General features: G+C 38.5%; 1 protein-coding gene across 8 annotated transcripts; it reads right to left on the reverse strand.

The window, feature by feature from the left end:
• Positions 1-4252: 4252 nt before the first annotated feature.
• LOC140343673 (phospholipase A and acyltransferase 2-like) lies at positions 4253-23037 on the reverse strand. Of its 8 annotated transcripts, XM_072430491.1 has the most exons (8): positions 22997-23037; positions 22054-22163; positions 12820-12883; positions 12454-12567; positions 12200-12299; positions 9888-10174; positions 6536-6587; positions 4253-4445 (listed from the first exon to the last, which is right to left on the reverse strand). In XM_072430491.1, exons 4-8 carry the CDS (start codon positions 12484-12486, stop codon positions 4417-4419), a joined length of 501 nt encoding a protein of 166 aa, XP_072286592.1. In that variant the 5' UTR covers positions 12487-12567; positions 12820-12883; positions 22054-22163; positions 22997-23037; the 3' UTR covers positions 4253-4416. The 8 variants fall into 8 exon arrangements, with proteins under 8 accessions (XP_072286592.1, XP_072286586.1, XP_072286588.1 ...); XM_072430485.1 differs by lacking the exon at positions 4253-4445 and having other exon boundaries at positions 6200-6587; positions 22997-23032; XM_072430487.1 differs by lacking the exons at positions 4253-4445; positions 12454-12567 and having other exon boundaries at positions 6200-6587; positions 22997-23029.

Here is a 23037-nt window from a genome sequence, read left to right on the forward strand (position 1 = left end):
GTGGAACATACATACACACACACACACATATATACATCCAATTTTATATATATATACTAGCTGAATACCTGGCGTTGCCCGAATATTATTTATTGCAATCTTATATTATACAGGAAAAGAAATCAAAAAAAGCTATAGTGATTTTCTTGTCTACGGTGTTGTTTCATTTTTTTTTTGCCTTTGATTGCACTCGGCCAATTGACTTACGTTTTCTCGAAGGCATTATTACAGGCCAGAAATTTGTAAAAGAGTCCAAAAAAAATATGTAAAAATAAAAGCAAAAGGCACACTGTCACTGAGCAATATATACATACATACATACATACATACATGCAAATATACCTCTGACATATACCACAACACTGTACAAAGATCAGCGGTGCACTCACGAGTCTGAGTAAAGTGTCTACCAAGTTTGGTTTAAATGTCTTGATGCATTTCCTAGTGATTACATACATACATACATACATACATACAATTTTATATATATATATATATATATATATATATATATATAGAGAGAGAGAGAGAGAGAGAGAGAGAGAGAGCGAGAGAGAGAGATTTGTATAGTTCTGACATATACCATAGTGCTGTACAAATAAACACTGAGCTAGACCCATCAGTCTCTGTACAGAGGAGGTGAAACTCTAATGTCCCCCTACAGTCACACACTATTATTATACATTTATTTACCTCTGACATAAACCACAGCGCTGTACAAAGATCAGTGGTGTCATATACCTGACATACGACACAGTGATGCATAAAGATCAGCTGTGCACATGAGTCTGAGTCATATGTGTAGCAATTTTGTTTTAAATGTCTTGATTCCTTTCCGAGTGATGACATACACACAAACATACATACATTCAGTTTTATATATATTTATATAGTTCTGACATATACCATAGTGCTATACAATGAAACACTGAGCTAGACCCATCAGTCTCTGTACAGAGTAGTTGATACTCTAATGTCCCCCCACAATCACACACTATTGTTATACATTTATTTACCTCTGACATAAACCACAGTGCTGTACAAAGATCAGTGGTGTCATATGTCCAGCATGTTTGGTTTAAATGTCTCTATGTGTTTCCTAGTGATGGTGGAACATAGTAAATTTGGTTGAAATGTCTCCATGCATTTCATCCAAATATAGCTCTGACATATAGCACAGTGCTGTACAAAGTTGACAGGTGCACTCACATGAGTCTCAGTCATATGTATGGCAAGTTTGGTTGAAATGTCTCCATGCGTTTTCGAGTGATGGTGGAACATACATACATACATATATACATACAATTTTGTATATACATAGATATAGCAAAAAGATTAGGTCTGAGCATGCAGGCCCCTTACAAAATGAAAATAAAGGAAAAGAGAATTGAAAGTAGGGAGGTTATTGCTAAATATTTCTAGTTTAAATATCCAAATATTATATTTCTTAAAACAAATTAAAATCCCATAACAATTACCATTATCATTTTGTCACAGAGCTTAAAGTGTACCTAAATTCAGAAATTTCACTTTAAATAAAAGGATAGACAACCCTTTTATGTTAAGTAAAAAGTTTGTTGTTTGTTTTTTTTAATTGCAACACCCTTTTTTAAAAAAAAGGTGCAGCACCCCCCCTAAATGAATGGGAGCGCAAAGCCTCCCATGATACCTACATCACACATCTCGGGAGGCTCTTGGCTGTTCCTTCTGTGCATGCCCAAGCATCTCGTGCTTGCGCGGAAAGAGCCTTTTTGTGAAAAGAAAAACAATTGCCAATCCAACGCATGAGCAGTGAGTTTTTTTTCCATCCAATGTTACCCAATTTCGTGCCTGGGTCTGGTGACATAGGAAGAAAAACCAGGAAGATAAGGAGAAGATGGCGGCGCCTAGAGTGCCGGCTCAGGGACAGATGCCAGGAGGATGCGGATCCCAATGCAAGACACCACCTCATGGATCAGACTGCCCTGTGGGATTGAAGGTAAGTGTATTTTTTTTTAAGGCACTTTTCAGTTTAGTTCCTCTTTAATGCAAAGAGTGTATTCCACATAGGTTGTTAACAATAAATATAAATCCAAATGAACACTTGTCTATTATAGGTTCCTGATGCATTCCTTTAGAGGATAGATAACAAGCATGTAATACTTCTTACAACAAACTGAAAAAAATAAACAAAATAATTTATATCAGTATAAAAAAAGTAATATAATTCAAACTGAAAAAATTGATATTCCCTACTCACTGGCTTGCTACCAATGGCTTGGCATAAATCCAATGTGGTAACTATCATAAAAAAGTGAGCAAAGTCATTATCAAGTAACTATAGACTAGTTTTAACCTCTAAAGTTGGAAAAATACTAGAGAGTTTGATAAAGAACCACACAGAAGAGTTTCTGCTAACAATGATTTAGAAAGACCAAAATTTTCAAACAAATTTACTCTCTCTTTATGAGGCATTTAGACAGTGGAATAGCAGTTAATAAAGTGTACTTTGACTTTGCTAGAGCATTTGACACATTACCCCATAGAGGGTAAAAAAGTTAAGGTCTATAGATTTGAATTTAAATTAAACTTGTAAATGCATAGAAAACTGATTTAAAGACCCCATCCAAAGAGTAGTGATTAATGAATCATAGTCTAAATGGTCTACGGTTATTAGTGGTGTACCCCAGGGTTCAGTGTTGGGACCTTTACTGTTTAACATCTTTATAAATGATATAGAGTTTGGGAATAAAAGTACCATTTCTGTGTTTGCAGATGACACCAAACTATGTAATGGAATTATGTCCATACAGGATGTCTATAATCTACAAGCAGACCTGGATGTACTGTTTGATTGAGCAGCCAAGTGGCAAATGACATTTATTATTGAGAAATGTAAAGTTATGCACTCAGGCTCTAACAACATGCATGCTTCATAAAGTTTTGGTGAATACATTTGAGTGAGTATAAATAGGGGAAGCATCTGGGGATTTTCATAGATCATAGACTTGCAATGTCAAGATGCAATATCTAAAGCTAGCAAAGATGATGCAGAAATGCAGACACAATGCTGCCCTTGTACAAAGCCTGGGTCAGATCTCACCTGGGACATGCAGTCCAGTTTTGGGCACCAGTTCACAAAAAGGACATTGTGGAATTGGAGAGAGTGCAGAGAAGGGCAACTAACTAATAAAAGGTATGGAGGAGCTCAGCTATGAGGAGAGATTAGCTGAGCTGAATCTTTTCTCCCTTGAAATAAATAAATAAATAAATGGTAATAAATAAATAAATAAATGGTGTTTATAGAAGAGTTGTTTCACAATTATTTACTTTAAGGTCATTGCGAAGGACAAGGAGGAACTGCATCTGGAGGAAAATAAGTTGAAACTCATAAGGAAGGGATTCTTTATAGTAAGGTCTATGAAAATGTGAAATAGGCTGCCTCAGGAAGTAGTTTTAGTACGTTTTATAGATTACTTTAAAAAAAAAGTTGGATTTTTTTCCTAGAAGCACAGAATATATATGGGATATTAAAGTTTAAAAGAAATTACATCAGGGAACGTCCAAATGCCTCATAGGATCAGAAGGGATTTTTTCCCTACTTGTTGGAGCAAATCAAACCATGTTTATAAGGGTTATTTGCCTTTCTCTAAATAAACTATGTATATATGGTTTTATTAGAGATATGTTGGTATGTAGTATGTTTGTTTGCCTAGTGGTTGAACTTAATGGACTTATGTCTTTTTCCAACTTAACCATGTAACTATGTATATGTGTTATTCTAATTATGTTTGTGCAATGGTGCCCACTCACCTGTTGATAATGACTTTACAGGACATTTTTTCAGCACATTCATTGTTACATAATAAACTTGTTAACCATATTAATTCACATTGGGTACAAATAGATATATAAAAAATACATTTTTTTGGATTAAATAGAGCATGCATAAACATGAGTTAGGTTATTCAGCTTCCTCTCAAAAATGGACTTTAACTGTAATAATGACAAATGACTATGGTGGGGACAAAAGATTGTGACCCCATTTGAAGGACAGTTAGTGCATAGTCCTGTTACTAACTGTCCTTCAAATGTGGTCCCAATCTATTGTCCCTACCCTGGTCATTTGTCATTAATATAGTCTAAGGCCATTTTTGAGAGGAAGCGGAATAACCTAACTCATGTTTTTGGGATGTGGGAAGAAACCAACTCAGAAACCAAACATAGGGATGATGTAATGCGCCTGGGCACACACCACAACCAACTCCAGATATCCTTGAATCAGGCTTTATTCAGTGTCATAAAGCACAGTAAGGGTTAAGTCCAAATAAGCAAGGTACAAATGGGTAAGGCAAAGACAGGTCAAGAACAATCCGAGGTCAGGGCTGGCAGCAGGCAGAATGGTCAGTAACAATCCGAGGTCAGGGCAGGCAGAGTTCAAGCAGAGTCAACTTCAGACCAGGTCACTAAGGAGATGACAAAAGCAGGTAAACTTAACCAACACAATGACACACCCAAGCACACTGAGTTCACAGAGGCTTATAGCGGGCAATGGTGTACAGGACAGGCTCTCCTTAAATGGCCAGAGTGACCAATGGCCTTGCACCACCTGGCGCCGTCTGATAGGAGACTAACTGAATCAGCCGCAGGGAATTCAAACTAACTATGTCCCGCCCTGGGGCGAAGCAGCCGAGTGCCACGCCCTCGGGGGCTACAAGAGGGACGCATTGTAGCACGCGCACCTCTTCCCACAGCACCCCTAGGACGTGCACTACTTTGCACATGCAAAGGAGTGCTGAGAGCAGGATATGCAGTAACCACATCTGAAGGGATGCAAGGGATGCTGCCTGGCTGAACAGTAGTTTGGCCAGGACGGATCCCTCCGCCTGCAGAGAGAGACAAGCTGGGAGTAGAGCAGCAGCCTCGGCCATGCTGCCTGCTACAGCGGCGTCTCCCTCTGTGGCTGGGATCCCCAGGGACACCACGGGCTCGCAAGACGGGTAAGTCCCTTACAGATGACATGCAAACTCCTTGCAGAGCGTGTCCTGGCTGACATTCAAACCTGGGACCTAGCGGCCATTAGTTATTCTAACTAGTTTAAAAAAAAAAAAAACAACTAACCAATGAGGTGGTTAGGTGTAAATGATTGTTTTATTATAAATTGTTTGTTCTATTGAAAGAAAACACATTTGGAGGGTAATCAGTATTGGCAAATATGCTGTGCACTGGATTGTTGCCTCCAGATCTAAATTAGAATTTACTACCAGAAATGCAGACAAATACAGCAAGTTTGCTATAGCATCTGCCTTTTTCTCTTCTGAGACGTGCACTCTCCAAGTCCAAGCCCAGAACAAGAGGAGTTCTATTTCCCTGCCCCCCAAGTGTGGTGGCCAATCATGTTCATATTACAACCTCATTAATTTATCTTTAGGGTGGTCTTTTTCCTGTTTACCCCAAGTTTTTACCCAGTGTGTAGAAGGGAGTTGCTACATTACACTACTAAACCTCCAGTTCTTAATCCTCAAAAAGTTCCTTGGATACAGTGTTGCAATCGACCAAACCATTTTGCTGTATCAGTGATGTCAGTAAAAAAAAAGAGTAAAGCCCTGTCATTATTGGTGTTGTTGAATAAGCTGTAAAGCCCAATTAGTAGTGTCAATGGGAGGAAAAAGGTCCTGTCATTAGTATTCAGTAAGAGTCTGTCCTAGACTCTATGGGCCGGATTTATTAAAGCTCTTCAAGACTAGAGAGAATACACTTTCATCAGTAAATCTGGGTGATGCAGCAAATCTGGCATGGATTTCTTTTTTCTATTTGCTAGCAAAAAATTTTGAACCCTGGACCAGATCCAATCCAGGTGCATTGGATTAACCCAGGTTCACTGATGAAAGTGTATCCTTCTCCAGCCTTGGAGAGCTTAAATAAATCAAGCTCTATGTGTCCTGCATACCTGCCTCAATCTGATGGTTGACATCCCTGCAGAAATTCTGCAGGCATTGTTGACACCTGATATAAGGCAACATAAATAAAAAATGTCTGCTACAAGACCCAAAAATAGACTAAAGTTAGCTATATGCATTTTTAATTGTGATTGTAATTTTAATCAGATGTTGGATTTGACAAGAAAAGCCAGTTGATCAAAAATGACTGGTCAAAATGTTGATAAAAAATTGAATAAACAAGTTTTTTTTGTAAAACTTTGCAATAAAATAAAAGCCACTTTTGTGTCATGATGAATAGTTTAATGTGATATATTGTGAACATGATTTTAATACTGATGTGACATCCAGCAACTGCATGGTAAATCAAATACATGTAGTATTGAACTGGAAATAAGACAGGACATTCTGTTACAACAATGGCAATATTTCCAGCCTAGCTATGTTTTAGTGAATTGAGGTATTTCCATTTTTCACTGTACAGTGTAACTGTAATAGTTGCACGGATTCCCACTAGTGCCTACTAGGAGGGTCTCAAAGATCTCTGGCTATAAGAAATACCGCTAAAGTTGCTATTCCTAAAGCAATGCCAATAGTAGGAACAAAACAAAAGTCACCAATGAAAGCAGTAACACTTGCTGCACTCAAGCTCTTCAACCCGTAAATCAGCTGTAGAAAAAGAGATAATACTTGTGTTATATGGGCTTTGAAAATTACAGAAACAACAGAGTCTCATTGTAATACTGACATTTAATACAATGAGTACAATGATAAGGTAAAACACAACTCCAGGTAGACAACTAAATACACATATGAAACATTTATAAAAAAACTATATTACTTTGTAAGAAATGTATTTTCATTGCTACCAATTAGGCCTGTATGTTTGCAAATCTTCAAAGTAAAAGCTAAATACTCCTGTCCTTAACATTTTAATCTCTACCCCAACTATACATAAACAATGTATATACACTGTAAGATACATACATATTTTTGTTCATTGTCCAAAACCATAAACCATGTGTTAAGAATGGCCTTCGTACGCTGGCTGATTATATCCACCAGTACATTAGCCTCAACCCAAAGATCTGATCAGTTGGACCCTAGCTCCACTGGATCCAGTTCCAGCGGGGTTAACCAAGGCCATTCTTTAGATCATTAGGTCCATGGATGGAATTGGGTCCATACAGGATGTCTATAATCTACAAGCACACCTGGAAGTACTGTTTGATTGGGTAGCCAAGTGGCAAATAACATTTAATATAGATAAATGTAAAATTATGCACTTGGGGGCTAACAACATGCATGCTTCATACTGTCTAGGGGGAATACACTTGGGGAGTCAGAAATGGAAAAGGATCTGGGGGTTCTGGTAGATCAAAAACTTAATAACAGCATGCAATGCTAAGCTGCAAAACCTAAAGTGAGTAAAGTACTTTCTTATATTAAAAGGGGAATAGACTGCAGAGATGGAGACATAATCCTGCCCCTGTACAAAGCATTGGTCAGACCACATCTGGAATATGCAGTCCAGTTTTGGGACAGTTTTTAAGAAAAATCTGGATGCCTGTCTAGAAACACAGAATATAACTGGGTATTAAGGATTTAAAGTAAAGATAACAGAAACCGAATGTTTTTCCCCTGTTGAAGCACATTGTACCAGGGATTTTATGCCTTCCTCTGGACCAACTATGTCTTGTAGGGTTTATTATCTGGGGTATGTTTATTTCCCTAGTGGTTGAATTTGATGGACTTATGTCATTTTTTCAACCCAATCTACTATGTAACTATGTAAGATGATTCTGTATGTGGTCTCTTTTACGGAAATAACCTCTATTGCTGTTCCGTAACCTCTGTTTGTTTGTCTGTTTTTTGCCATTAACTTTTTTTTTTTTAATACTTTATTTTTATTTAGGACCAATCAAACATACATTGAACAATTCAATATTGTGCACAGAAACTCAACAGATGACCAACAAGAAATGACATATCATGTATATCACAAAGTTAAACTATCTATATAGTTACTGGTCACTGGTGAGCATTTTGCATAATATTGTTAACAGACAGGAAGGAGAAAAATAGGAATAAAAAAAAATAGGAGGGCGATGAAAGAGAGATGGGGAAGACACTCAAGGGGGAAGGTGAGAGAAGGTTAGCATTATACCAAACACATGTATGGGTAATTTGGGTCAAAATCCAAAAAATGTCACCTGCTTCCTCACTCAAACACAAAACCCAGAGATATGCAGGGGTGGTGGTATATTGTATCCAATCAAACTATGTCCAGTTAAACTTGTCTGACCTCCCATGTTGATATCAAATCCTCCATACACAGGATCTCATTTACTCTTCTAAACTATTGAGACACAGTAGGAGGGGTAGTTTGCTTCTGAAGCACTGGAATAAAGGCGTTCGCTGCATTGAGATGTTTAAATAAAGTGGTATTGAGGAATTTTTTCCTTGAGAGCGTGAACAGGTGCAATAGTGCCAATTCTGGCCTATTCCGGGTATTTACATTTGTTAGTTCAAAAAAATAATCTCAGCCACTTGTGATCAAAAGGGAGCCAGTAGGGGATGTCTGTCTACCAAGCTACCAATGTCTGTCTTACACCACTAACACAAAACATCAACTTGTAGATAGACTTTTGCCAGAACAGCTGGAACACTATACTATCAAGTAAGTAATTTACAGTTGATAAGCGTTACTGACCAAGGCCTTATGACCAAAGTATAGGAACTGTTCAAGCTGCTCTGCAGAGAAAGTGGTGTTAAGGTCTTGTTTCTATTTAGTAACAAAAGACAGGGTTGGTGGGGCACAGTCTACCAATAGTAGTTGATATGCACATGTGAAAGTTCCCCGTATCGGACCCTCTTCAGGACAGGGGGATTCTAAATTTCACAGTGGACGATCAAATTGACCAGGAGCTATGATAGAGCTCAAAAAATGTGTCAGCTGTAAACAACGCCAGATACCTAATGCTAGGAGCAAATGTTCCGACTGAAGGGGCACTACCGCCATCCACTCGAACATATGCATAATGTGTTTGGCTCGGAAGATTCCATGCTCCCACCAAAGGGTATAAAATGCCCGGTTAAAATAAGAGATAAGGGCGACAGATATGTACCCAATCCCAACACTCTGAAATGTCTCCATACAATGCATGAGGTAGGACCAATTAACGGGTGTCTAAGCACACCTGTAAGAGCATCAGGAGGAGACCATACCACACCGGCCAATAGGACTTGAGATATCGCATCTTTCAATGCTACACAGTTTCTGCTTCTAATGTCTACAGCAATCTATCAGTCTTGCCAAATGTATAGCCTCTTGATACAAAAAAAACAAACACACCCCCTTTTGTTTTGGGCAAACAGAGAATCTGTTTTCTTTTAGGGAGGTTTTCCCTTCCCCAGACAAAGTGGAGAAACTCATGTCTAAACCTGCACAATAGTGTACGTAGCAGATGAACTGTAGATACATTTTATATTAGGATACAATAGAGTAGTTAATAATTTCAGCTAATAAATTAGATAAAGAAGTCCTGGGGGAGGTGATATATAAAAGTAAGTCATCAGCATATACTGCCACTTTATGTTTTTGCCTCTTTATTCGCATACCCTGTATGTTTGGATTGTTTCTGACATGTCGAAGAAATAGTTCCATGAACTTTAATGTTATCCAGAAACCTGGATTACTAGGTCTTCACATAATACACAAAATTAAAAGCCTGTCCAAATACTACTAGAGCCAGCAACCAGCCACTTGTGTATCTGAGAACAGAATGTTTTTTTTAAATATGAGGGAAATTCAGGGAATCTTTTATTCCTAAACATCTTGAACGTATCATAAGATATAGTGTATTAATGTTATTATCTTATTGACAAAATGATCCACAGGTAAATGATCTAAGTAATTTTATTACATCTATATCTATGTTGTTCTGTGTAATATTTCTTCCTCCATACCTGTTCACTGTGGCTGTATCCATATCTCATTTTGGTGGCAAAGTGCTCACAGTTTGCATTAGTGATATGATACCATCTCTCCTTCCCAACTTCTCTCTCCACTTTCTTTACAATTTCTTCTGTTGGTCTAGGTGTTCTCTTATTGTCAAGGTAATTGTTGACTTTATAATTACGTCCATTGGCAACTACTTCTAAATGTTCTCTTTTTACTATAGCTTTGTCTGCAATTCCTGAAGACAAGCCAGCATTTCCAAGACCTGAGGATAAACTCCAATGGCCATCACCAGCTGACAGGAACAAGATGAGTGAGGTAAAAAACAAACAAAACAAAAACACAGTTTGTTAAATATTTTCCCAAGTGTGAGTGCATGTAGCACTGTGCAAATGATAGTACAGTAATATAAATAAACAAGTAAATTTCTCTACCTATGCACAATTCAAATAAGGAGTCTAGGATAAAGACAAATCATGTATGTGAATGTTTTTTTTAATCCAGGATATTGTTAAGCAAGTAGATGTGGTCATATTTCAGTCAGATTTTTTAAGCAGTGTCTGAAAAATGGAGACAGAGTAAAAGAACTTTACATGATCCTGTCTGAAATGTATGATACTCAAAGGCTGGGTCTACATGAACAGTTTTAAAAACGCATATAAACGTTCCTACTATGTTTATATGCGTTTTTATGCACTTTTACAAGTGTTTTAAAGCTTAACTTTAAAACGCTAAAAAACTTTTATAAACGCCTATGACGCGTTTTAACGGGAATTGCCGCAAATTTACATAAGCATTTTTAAAAGTTTTACTTTTAACCCTTACAGGGGATGAGTACAGGGGTACATAAAACCCCTTATCCATTCCCTTATAGGGTTAAAATATGTGTAAAAAAAATTGGACGAGGCTTTAATGTTAAATTATTTTATTAAATGTGTGTGTGTTTGTGTAACTAAACTTTTTCTTTTTTACAGGTTATCCCAATGACAGGATGATTCCCATGGCTGCAATCATGACATGAGCACAGCCCTGGGACTCCTCCTGACAGTGAGAGATCGCAGGGCACTAGGGGTTAAATGAGGACAAGCCTCTCCATTCTCCCCTAGTGCTCTGTGATTGGCTGAGGTTTTACGTTTCTGCACATTCAGCACTAGACATGAATGGGGAGACTTGTGCCCATTCATCTCTAGTGCTCTGTGATTGGCTGAAAAATAGGAAACCCTGATGACAGCTCAAGCATCATCATGATTTCCCTTTCCTCAGCCAATCAGGAAGCAGAGCAGTCAGCGGAGCTCTGCTATGCTGACAGCTCCACTCCCCTGATTGCTCCCGCAGCCCTGGAGGAGCTGTGACATGCTATTTATCTGTAGCACATACTACAGCTCCTCCAGGGCTGCAAGAGCAATCAGGGGAGGAGAGCTGTCAGCATAGTAAAGCTCCGCAGATTGCTTTGCTCCCTGATTGGCTGAGGAAAGGGAAATCCTGATAATGCTTGAGCTGTCATCAGGGTTTCCTATTTCTCAGCCAATCAAAGAGCACTAGGGGTGAATGGAGAGCCTTGTCCTCATTTAACCCCTAGTGCCCTGCGATCCCTCACTGTCAGGAGGAGTCCCAGGGCTGTGCTCAAGTCATGATTACAGCCCTAGAAATCATCCTGTCATTGGGAAAACCTGTAAAAAAAAGGTTTAGTTACACAAACACACACACATTTAATAAAATATTTTAACAATAAAGTCTTGTCCTATTTTTTTACATATGTTTTAACCCTTTCAGGGAATGAGTAAGGGGTTTTATGTACCCCTGTACTCATTCCCCAGGGTGGGGTGGTGGTAGTCTGGGAGTCTCCTTATTAAAGGGGGCTTCCAGAGTCCAAAGTCCTGCTAAAAACGTTTATAAAAGCCCCCATTGTTTTCAATGGAAGCTTTCATAAAAAGCTTAAAAACGCTTGAAAAAGTCTCCATTGAGTTCAATGGAAGCGTTTTCAAGCCTTTTCCTGCTTTTATCCAGCGTTTTAATCTTTCAAACGTTGCAAGCAACGTTTAAGATAACGCTCAAAAACGTGCCTGAAGAAAACATCCTGGTGTAGATTAGCACATTGAAATGCATGGAGACTTCAAACATGGGCTTTAAAACATGGGCTTTAAAAGCCTCAGGTTAAACGCTGGGGAAACAGTCTGTGTAGACTAAGCCAAAATTAAGTTTTACAAACTCTCTTTAGCTATCATAATATTTTTATGTACAATATATGATAATACTTGTTTAAACAAGTACTACATTACTTCCCAAGGATAAGTTTGTTATTTCATTCATATTTTCCCACCTGTTATATGTACAACAAAGTCATCTCCAACATATACACCCCAATGGTCAAAGCCAAAACCTAGGAACTGAATCAGGTCTCCACGATTAGGGCTATCACCCTGCAAAAGAATTGATATGTATACTAGGTTGTATTGAAGCAAATCTCCACTTAAATGTGAACTAGGCAATGGGGTAGAGCCATGTGAAATAGTAAAAAGTATGCTCTGACATCTTTTTCAATTTATTTAAACACACACAATTACATTACATTACCACAGCAGATGTCCGCCCGCACCGCCCCAGCATTTTAGAATTTTTTTCCTCACTCCATACTGGGCCGGATAGTACGGAGGCCAGGTAGTCACAAGCCGGATAGGCGAGATCCTACTGTAGTTGGAAATTTTGAAAAGGTGAAAATAGGCAAATTTTGGGGGTTATTTCTAAATGAATCTATATTCTCTAACCAATGAAAAGGAATAATACAGGAAAAAAGATGTTTGGCAAATGCTGTTTTATGAAAACGGCCCATTGGCATATATTTCTACGGATTCTGTAAGCATCTATTTCAGCAGCTCCACCAACACTCCTAAAATTCAGGGATATCCACTACTGAATATAAAAAAAATGTTTTACACTTACACATAGAGGCATCTTATCTCCTGTCTTCAGTTACTTTATGACCACAAAAATCTCTCTCTGCTATCTGCCAATAAACAAACATTAAACATTTAAATAATATTTTTTTCAAAAAATATTAAAAAAAATAAACAATTAAAATTTTATACAACATTGTCCAGCATTTTCATTACTGTATGTTGCAGTTCATCTTTATTTTAACTAATTGTATTCAAGATGGGAAAGATAACACATAAAACATTAAATTCATTAGTTTTTAGGCAAAGTGCATTGCAGCCTCATTAAGGCCTCTCTGGACAACATGGTATCTAACTCTAAACTTTGAGAGTTTTTTCCAAGAACATACATAACAATGAATAGATTGGAGCAAGTGTGTTGGGAAACTTTGTATTGTTTGTGGGTGTTTGCTGTGCACCTTGTTAGTTATTGGCCTTTGATGTGTTCCTGCAACTTTAAGCATAAATGGGTGGCTTTGATGCATAAAAAATCTTTTAATTGTTATATAAATGTTCTTCTAAGTAAATAGTCTGTATGATAACACTAAGGTCCAGCTTCCCAGTCCCCACAGCTGCTTAAACCCTCCAATGCGTTATCGCAGTTAGCACCAGTGACCTATCAAAGTAAATCAGCAATGTAATCACACATATCTGCCTATTTCATAGGGATCAGAAAGGGCATATACCATAAGTTACTGGTGTTCAGTAAGGTAACTGCCATCACCAAGATGGTGTCTTCATTTCCTTATACATGGGTCCCCATACAGGCAGTACAGAATATAGGGGGATATTTTCCAGATTAGCCATTGATCCCCAGTTCTACCTTTTTCTCCTTTTTAGGTCCCTTATTACCATGTAACTGGTACTGTGTGGATGTGCATCTGTGTACCCCTGATGTACTTTCCCTTCTTAGATGGCAACAAAATCTCCTTTCCATCAACTTTGTCTTCCTCTATCTTTTCTTCTGTTGATCCCTGGGGTTCACAACTCCACATTTGACTCTCTTCTTCACCCTCCTCTGCGCCTCTACTTTTTTCAGAAGACCACTCTCACTTGATCTTTTGTTAGAACATAAGAGAGGTGAAATATTTTTTGTGTGGGATCCTGTTGAGCTATTGCAGTGGGATCCTGTTGTCTTTTGTTCATCTAGGCACGTTAGTGTCAAATATGAGCCTGTGGTGGGGAATTTTTTGTCACTGCAATGTGTATAACATCATGGTAGCAATTACAGACCTGTAAAAGTGACTGCTGACTCCATGTGCCTGTTGTAGTAAAGTTTTAAGCCAAGGTACACCCTCACAAAACCTTGGATTATTAGATGCAAAGTGTGGAAAAAAAGGAACTGATAAATAAAGTTTTTTTGAGGCAGCAAGACAAGGTGTCAAATACCCCTTATGGAATTTTCACCAGCACTTTGCAAAAGATACTGTATGTATGTGACATTATTCATGCCTGTACATTCATATTAGTGGCATTGTGTACATTCAGTACATACAAAACCAACCATGTTTTGTACATATTGGGCACACCCTTATTACAAAAATAGTGATGGTTTGGGTCCACCAGATAAGAACAACAAAGGTCATGAGACCACGGAAGGCATGTTGATGTTGATGATTCATCTGTGTCATGGCAATAGATGAATCATCAACATTTTCCTGACAGGTAAAAGATGTGCTGTGCACAACACTGGCTTGGCCTTGTTGGTAAGCACACCTGAATCCTTGAGGATCTGGGTGCATGTTGGCTGCTGCCTTGTTACACTGCCTGCAAATGTATATGGTTCCCTCTGCTGGCCATTTAACCCATTGCACATTCATTTCACACTGCCTACTTTGCCTCTGATAACTAAAAAAAAATCAGAGCTGTTGTCCTCATGACACACAGGTGGTGGCACATATAGCTTTTTTCTGGCTATCGTTTGCCTTCCCTCAAACCCATACTCCACATGATGGTGTACTCCAGTTTTGTCTGTGCATTTTTATGCTCATTAATGCACTGCCTGCCCTGAAATCCACAGCCTCATCCTCCACAAAACTCACTCTGAATTATACTTGCTGAGTTTTTCCACTCTAAAGTCACTGAAGACTGGAAGGTGTACTGGATTAACATGCCCTATACTGCATGTGGCTGGTCTGTTTGCATGGACCTTAAAGTGTGTGACCCAAAGAACTTGGGCGCAGTCCTTCATCCTGCTCTGGTGGCATGATTTACTTAAATACTCTTTTAATTAATAATCTTTTAACTGTTTTATATTCAAGACAGTTAGCAATTTTCCTAGACGTAGATGTTCCAGCAAATTTACTTTAGGAGCGGACCATGCAATTCGCAGAGAATTTGGGAAAAACACAATGCTACAATAGCCTTTGCATTTGGTTTACAGATGATATCATTGGGCACCATTGCATTCTGGCTCTTACTTTAATTTACATACCTTGTTGACCAATTCTTTGGAGTTTTGGACATTGGAGGATCGCTGTGCACATGCTAGGTTTTCACGATTATTCGTCTTGAGTGACAATAATCTGCTATTTGTACATAGTTTTAAACTTTTTTAAACTTTTTGTTTTAATGACATGTTACTATGGTAGGGACATTAGATTGTGAGCTGCTTTGATGGTTAGTGACATGACTATGGACTTTGTAAAGCACTGAGTTATTTGTCCGCTCTATATAAATACTAGATAATAATAAAGACTGTAAATTACAAAGCAAGAGCACAACTATTACTAATAGGAAAGATTGAGTTCTGCAGCATTAGCAAGGATTTTGCAAAAAACCCAACCGACAAGCATTGTAGAGCTTTGACTATGTCTTCCCACCCTCTCCTCCACCTCAATAACTTTGTGTGCACACATTTATGCTGGGAGGAGAAAACAGCAAGGCAGCATACACAACCAAGGTAAGGTGTAGAATTTCAGAGCTGACTCACTGTGCATATGAGATCTGCAGCGGCTTAAAAAGGGTAAAATGTATAAAGTAACACCAATTGTCTTTACTGTCATATTTGGCCAAATGTAAAGCTATGTACACACATGGCGTAATATACAGTGGAAGAAAAGTGTTTTACACAAAGTTCTCTTCAGTTCTATGGAGAGGGGAGGGGAAGAAATAACAAATTATAATTCTTAGAAGATTCTTCCCCATTGTAATAAAAATGTGTTTTTGTATTAAACTGTATCCCTATTAGAGAAATCACTGCTTACCCTTGGTGCAAAAAGATTTTTCCCTGCCTATGTATTTGTGCTCTGCTTACATATAATCACATACATTGTGGAAAAGAAGACATTCACAAAAAAATTGGAATCAAGAGATTTAAATGAGAAAATGCAAAGTTTTCCAATGTATCCTGAATTTAGAAAAGGAAATACAGAAAAGATTGTTTACAGATTTACCAGTTCCAAAGCCTGGTCCCTCTCTGCAGCTGTCTGGAATGGAATGTGCTGTATTGCCCTTTTCTCCATTTGACTTTCACTTTCACATTCAGGATTATCTTTTTTGTTCTGAACTGCACTCCAGACACATAAATGTTTTTCCCAACCCAGATAAAACCTTATTAAAGTATTACGGTGCCACACATGACCTGTATAGAGAGCAGAGCTATGGAAGGGACCAACCAGACCCACTCAGTACGAGAACAGTACAAAAAGAGAATTTAGACGATGGGTGTGGTTAAGTCGGCAGGGCATGTACCAGGTGTGGCTAAAGCATGGTAGATGTTGAATAAAATGGAAACACATCCACAGTCCATTTAGGGTCCTACAATACCACTTAAAATCATGCTATACACTAAATACAAAAGCACTGCATCTTTAGGGTAAACTGTTTATTACCTTGTGTTCCGGTATAATAAATTGAACCCATAAGGGCCAATTCATTATGAATTATTTAAAATCTGGAAACCCCCATTTTTAAGGAGCCCCCAGATATCCACTAACCCCATCCTGGGTAATGAGTACAGGGTACATAGTAACCCTTACCTATTCCCATAAAAAGTTCAAACAGGCCTAGAAACAGGGACACCACACCATATGAAACCAATATTTATTGTGTTTTTAACTAATACCTTTTCAGGATTCAGTGTTGTGTATATGCAACCACTTTTATCCTCCAGCGTTGCTGCAGTTTACACACTGATTTGAGCCACGGAGGGATGGATCTATTGGATAGACAAGCTGATGGGGTAAGTCAGGAGTTCTGAGCACTGCATTGTCTAATCAATTGAGAACTGGAACTCTGAGCTATTAGCGCTATCTAGGACTACACCAGGACTACATCTAAAGCTGCGTACACACGGCAAATTTTTCTCGCCCGATAATCGGTATCGGCCAATTATCGGGCGAAAATCTGCCGTGTGTACAGTCGGTCGTCGTCCATCGTCCGACGACCGTCCTGGCGGATCCATGGACGATGGACGACGACCGATCCTAATGAAAGGGAAGGGGAGAGCGCGCAGCAGGGTGCCGCTCCGTCGCTCTCCCCCTCCCCTCTCCATAGAGCATGAACGGTGCTGTATGTACAGCATCGTTCATGCATCGTGCAGTCTTTTCTCGTTGGAAAGGATCGTGAAAGATCCTTTCCAACGAGAAAAATTGCAGGTGTGTACGCAGCTTTAGTGTAAAACCCATACTTTATTCATCCCAGTCATTTTGTACAGTTTACTGGGACAACGTGACAGGCTGAAATTAGAACATGCAAATACAATAAAAAAATATTATGTTTGTTCACAGCACTTGTTTATGAATTATACATTTTTTTAAAGAAAGTTTGTAATTTCTGTTTGCTGATCCTTAAAGCTGGGCTCATATGTATGCATCATGATAACTCCTGATGAAACGTACATTCAATTGCATGCTACAGCCTCTCGCTATAATGCACAAAGCTCTTTTATTTTGAATGGCACCTCAAAGCTTTGCTTCATAAGAAAGCAACAGACCAGAATGCACATTCAATGCATTGTAGTGCACTATGATTTTTGAGTAAGAAGTAAGGTAAAATATTCCAATGAGGACAACTGTTTATGTGACAACAGTCTAATAAGGAAATATCCCCAGTTGGCAGGGCTTTCCTTTAAACTTCCTGTCCCTGGACAAAACGCAGACAGCAAAAAATTATTTTTCCTATTTCTCCTAAAAAAAAAAGAGGATAAGGTTAGGAACATGTTTTTTTTTTTTTTTATCTATAGGCATCTTCTTCAGTTCTTTAGAAGGGGGAGTTGACCTTCTAAATTGTCCTGGTGACAATTATAAAAATGGCAGAAAAAAAGTTTGAAATCTAGAAATTTCAGTTGTCCCCCAAATAGGAAGTAAGAGGAAATCCATGGGGATAACTTCTCTGGTGACAAATAAAATCTCTAATCTTATAATTTATTAGTAAACATTTTTTTAAATACCAGTTTATGCCATGTATTTTTACAGCTATTTCAGAATTTATGACACTTTAGAATTTAGTATTTTGAGTATAATATTAGTACACAATGTGACATGGCAAAAGGGGGTCATCTTGGAGGGAAGATATATTTCTCCTCGTTTCCTCTCCTATGGGAGAGATTAACCAGCAACAGGTCTGCTGGGTATCCAGACCTGGGTTTTGCATGTTACTCAAAAGTGTTCTGATCCAGGCCAGAGTTTGGTTTTTGTCTGGCCATTATCTACTGCACAGCTGTGAGCGGCAGGTAAAAAGGGAAGGAGAGGAAGGAAGCTCTCTCTGGCCTGGAGCACAGGAAAGCTGCCTGTTAGAGCCATTGTTGTACTACATGTGAGTAAAAGGTTGCTTGAACGTTTGTGTTAGCCACCAACTGGTAGAGAGGAATCTGCCTGCTGATTAGTTAGTGCCTGATTGGCTAGGATTTATTTATTTTTTGTTTTATCTTATGCAACCCTTAATAAAACTGTCTGCAGGTCAGTTTCAACCTTATCCACTGTCTCCAGTGTGCTTCATACACTTCTCCCGCAGTTTGAGAGTACCTTTTACCTCAGAAAGGGTGATCCCACAAGGGTGGTATACCACAACCATATTATTTAACTTAGATGTGTTTAGCATATAGCTAGCTTTGTCATGTTTTTGGACAATCTGGTTTGATTTTGGTGCATTTTCTGTGTGGGTTTTTTAATGCTGGGAAGAAAAGACTAGAATAAGTAATAAAACATCTTTATCATTATCAAATGATAGTTTAGTCCAGTTGGTACTCTCTACTACTTGATAAAGTGTTTTTTAATGATCTTCTGCATAGTTACCCTTATATATACTCAAGCATATTTCAAAACTTAGTAACCTAAAACTGTAATTACAAAAAGAGCATAGGTTTATAATCTTGAGATACCTAGTGGCATGCCCTGGAACACAAAATAAATTATGATTTTTAAAAAAACATGTAATAAACTATTTAAACCTTAGAATATTAGGATTAGAAAAAAGTAGGTCTAAATTATTCTGTATAAAAAAAATAGTAGATAACTCTTCCACTCCTCTATCTCTCTTTTTAGGAAGTTCCCAATGTCAGATTGACATCATTATGTCATTGTGCACTGCAGAAAATTCTTAGCTAACACTGTTAGCCCTATATTTCCAAAGGATTGGTGTAATTGGATCACAGAGAGCTAATATATGGGATGATTTAGGATTCTTACATTTATACATGCATATAGCATGTGATGTCTGCCCCTACAGTACACTGCATTAAATGCTTGTCGGCTAGAAGGGAATGGTATAAGTACAAATACTTACCTTATTCTTCAATCTGGCAGCAGCCAATATTCCCCTCCACCATTTAACGCTCCAGAAAATGGGGGGGTGGGAGGGAGGGGTGTCGCTATTAGACTGGTCACAAAGAGAGAAAAAAAAATCCTGTGGGATCCATTAATAGGGTAAATATGTGTACTTGTATTACCCCCACCCACTAGTCAAATTAGCGTTTAACAGTTTGAAGGGAATCCAAATGCAGGTAAATTTAGCTGCAGCCCACAGTGGGGCTTTAAAATATTTTTTATTGAACAAGTACCACAGTTGCACAAACATTTCTGTGGAAAAGATCTCTGTGTATTTATGTCAGTAATGTGACAAATCCTTGACGGAGTGTTCCAAATTCACCCTGTAGACAATAGTGAGACTCTGTAATAATCTGTTGTGCAATGATGTGTGTAGTTTGTTCTTTACAGACCTCTGGAACTTGGTAAATACCTCAGAAAAACATCTCTTGTAGACTTTACAATAAAACCTTTCACTTTTTTTTAGAGTTTACACTAGAGACAAAATTCATTGTGTACATCTTACACATCTATTTTGAGAACTGCAGAGAAAAGAGTCTCGTTGTTCAAAGACACAGAGAGGTCTATTTATAAAGCTGTAAATCTCAAATTCCCTGGAAAATCTTCCAGGTACATGTGTTTTAATGGCAATACCTGATTTTCTGCCAGGGATTGTAAATGTCCAATTCACTGCTTTAAAAAAAGACCCCAAAATGACCAAAATATATTTAAAGCTGTTTAGGTTTTTCTCACTGTCTAAAAATTATTTTTTTTTTTAGATTTAAAAAGAGGGTATAGCCCCTCCCCAGCAATAAAGACAGAATTAGATCGTCTGGAATACTCAGACGCAGATCCTCCTGGAATACTCCCACATCCCAGTAGGCTTCTGCTCATGCTTGAAATGGTGTGTTTTTTTAAACAGGTTTAAATTCATCATGGACTACTAAAAAACATTATAAGCACCCTCCTATTGTATGCTGCTTGTAAGCTCTTCAGGGCAGGGTCCTTTCCTCCTCCTGTTGGATTGTCTGTCAGTCATTTGCAACCCCTATTTAATGTACAGCACTGCGTAATATGTTGGCTCTATATAAATATTGTTTAATAATAGTAATGATAAGGATAGTAATTTCCATTTGGAGTATTTCAAAGGATTTCCAATCGTCTGCCATAGACACAGCAATCAAGTTGTATCTCCTTCTATGACATTAAGACTATGTTCACACTAGCAGTGATGTTCCTCATGCCATGAAACCACTGCCTCTTGATAAAAACAACATGAAATGTGTCCATGGCAGCTCCATGTCACACTTACCTCTTCCCCTCTAAAGCGCAGACTCCTCTCATCTGCACACGCGGGCAGTTCTGATGCTGGATGTGCCTCGGTTTCCAAGCTTTATCTTTCCAGACTGGCCAATCAGAAAATAGCCTCCCGACCAGCCCTGGCTATTTCGCTAGCTCACACACTGCACTCAGTGTTCGTGCAAGGTGTCTCCATTGGGCCGAGCCCTAGTTCTGTTGAGCTAGTTCCTGTTCACCTGATGCTTAATTCAATGTCCAGCTCTTGCGTTAACCCCTCGTTGTCCAGTCTGTTGGTTCCCAGCCAACTTCCCTGTGCTGTTCCAGTGTTCCTGTCTGTCTATGGATATCCCTGAGTCACCTGTGCCTCATGTTGCTTCCAGTGTCTCCTGTGTTTCCTGTGCCCACAGTGGCCCCTGTGTCACTGGTGTCTGTCTCCTGGATCCCTGGTAATTGACCCCTCGTATGTGACCTGACCTCTCTTGCTTGCTGCCTGCTTCAACCCCGGCCTTCCTCGATAAATCTTTCTGCTTTGTGATTTGGTACTGTGTTTTGCCCACCTTGGTTTGCTCAAGGACGGAAACCTAGCAGTACCCAGCGGCACAACATCCTCGCCATAAGAGGCTCTGGAGAAAACCTGGTTACTGCTTAGACTCTGCGCCTTGGCCCTTCTCAGAGCTAACACCCCCTACGTGCAAGCCATAGCACCCCCTAGTGGTTCTGTCTCTCTGTGCGTGACACTCCATTGGAAATGAATAGGGGTGGCAGTGAGTGGAACTGACACTGCTTCCTGCCGCCGTCTGCCAAATGTTCAGTCGTTGGTTCTCTAGGAACTAAGGCCCTAACTCTAGGACTAAAGTATACCTAAAGCTAAAACATTTTATGTTTTTGATACAGTAGAGGAGGTGTAAAACATTTTGTGGCATTTCTCTTCAATTCCTGTATAAAAATGCAGCATTAAATGAGAGGAGATCTAATGGGGGGCTCTCTTTTAGACACCATCACTGAAACCTGTACCTCCATTGTTACATATCTTCTTAATTCCTGTTCTAGTAACAAATTGCATTTTTTGATTCTTACAACTTTCAAATAAATTGGGTAAATCTTCCCACTAGGGACACACACAATAAATCTCTCACCAATTTACTCCACATTACCAGATTGTCAAAAATATTAAGTGTAAAGCCAATAAAAGTTACCAGTTTGTCTGAAATCAGTTGAAGAGGTTTCCATCACAGAAATAGGTGGAGTTAATTGTAGGGATGAATAACACACAATTAAATATGGAGTCTGCTATGGGTCCCCAGTGCTAAGGAAGAAAAAGAGAATCAACTACTAGCACAGATAGAAAAAGCAGCTAAAAGTGGAAGTGTTTTAATCATGGGAGATTTCAACTACCCTGACATTGAGCCTGATTCATCAAGCTGAATTGGAAGCTCGCTCGCAGGCGCGTAATGGCAATCCAGAATCGGACGCCAAAAAAACCTAATTATCAACCAAATTTCGGCGTATACTCCCAGCAGTTATCAACTGAAATGATCGCTCGCTCCGAACTGCGCATCTTCAGCAGCTCGATACTGGCGAGCTTGCATTAAAAGTCACTGTTCCCCTAAAAAATCATTCTCTCTAATGGTACACATATTTCACTTAGACCTAAATAAAAATGGGCTGTTAAAATGTTTCAAACATATATTTTAAGCTGAGAAATAAGCATATTTTTAAATAACCTAATATTTTCAGGTTCAGAAAGAGTTAATTGATTTTAGCTCTTTATATAGGTGCCTCTCTAAATGCATACAATGCTGGACCCGAGGATCTACCTAGTGATAAATTCCAGCTCGCTTTGGCGGGCGAGAGCTTGCTTTTGCCAGCAAACTTTTTTCAAATATTTAATTACTATAAAGCCAAACTAGAATGAAATTTTAATCAAATCACAAATGCTTGGTAACATTTTTTTTTTCATTCCAACTATTGTGTGATGACATATTATAAAGTGCTAATTAGTATATATACAGCTTGATTTAAATTAGTTTGCAGTGTTGCAAAGCAAACCAAAAAGTATCAAAACAGTTCAACAAATGTAACAATAAATGAATCAATTTTGTGAATGAGTATAATGTAACATAAAAAAGTAGCACTTACCCAAAAGAAGATGAAGCATTAAACATTCAAATTGACCTGTA

Source organism: Pyxicephalus adspersus, chromosome Z, assembly GCF_032062135.1.
Source record: "Pyxicephalus adspersus chromosome Z, UCB_Pads_2.0, whole genome shotgun sequence".
NCBI lineage: Eukaryota > Metazoa > Chordata > Amphibia > Anura > Pyxicephalidae > Pyxicephalus > Pyxicephalus adspersus.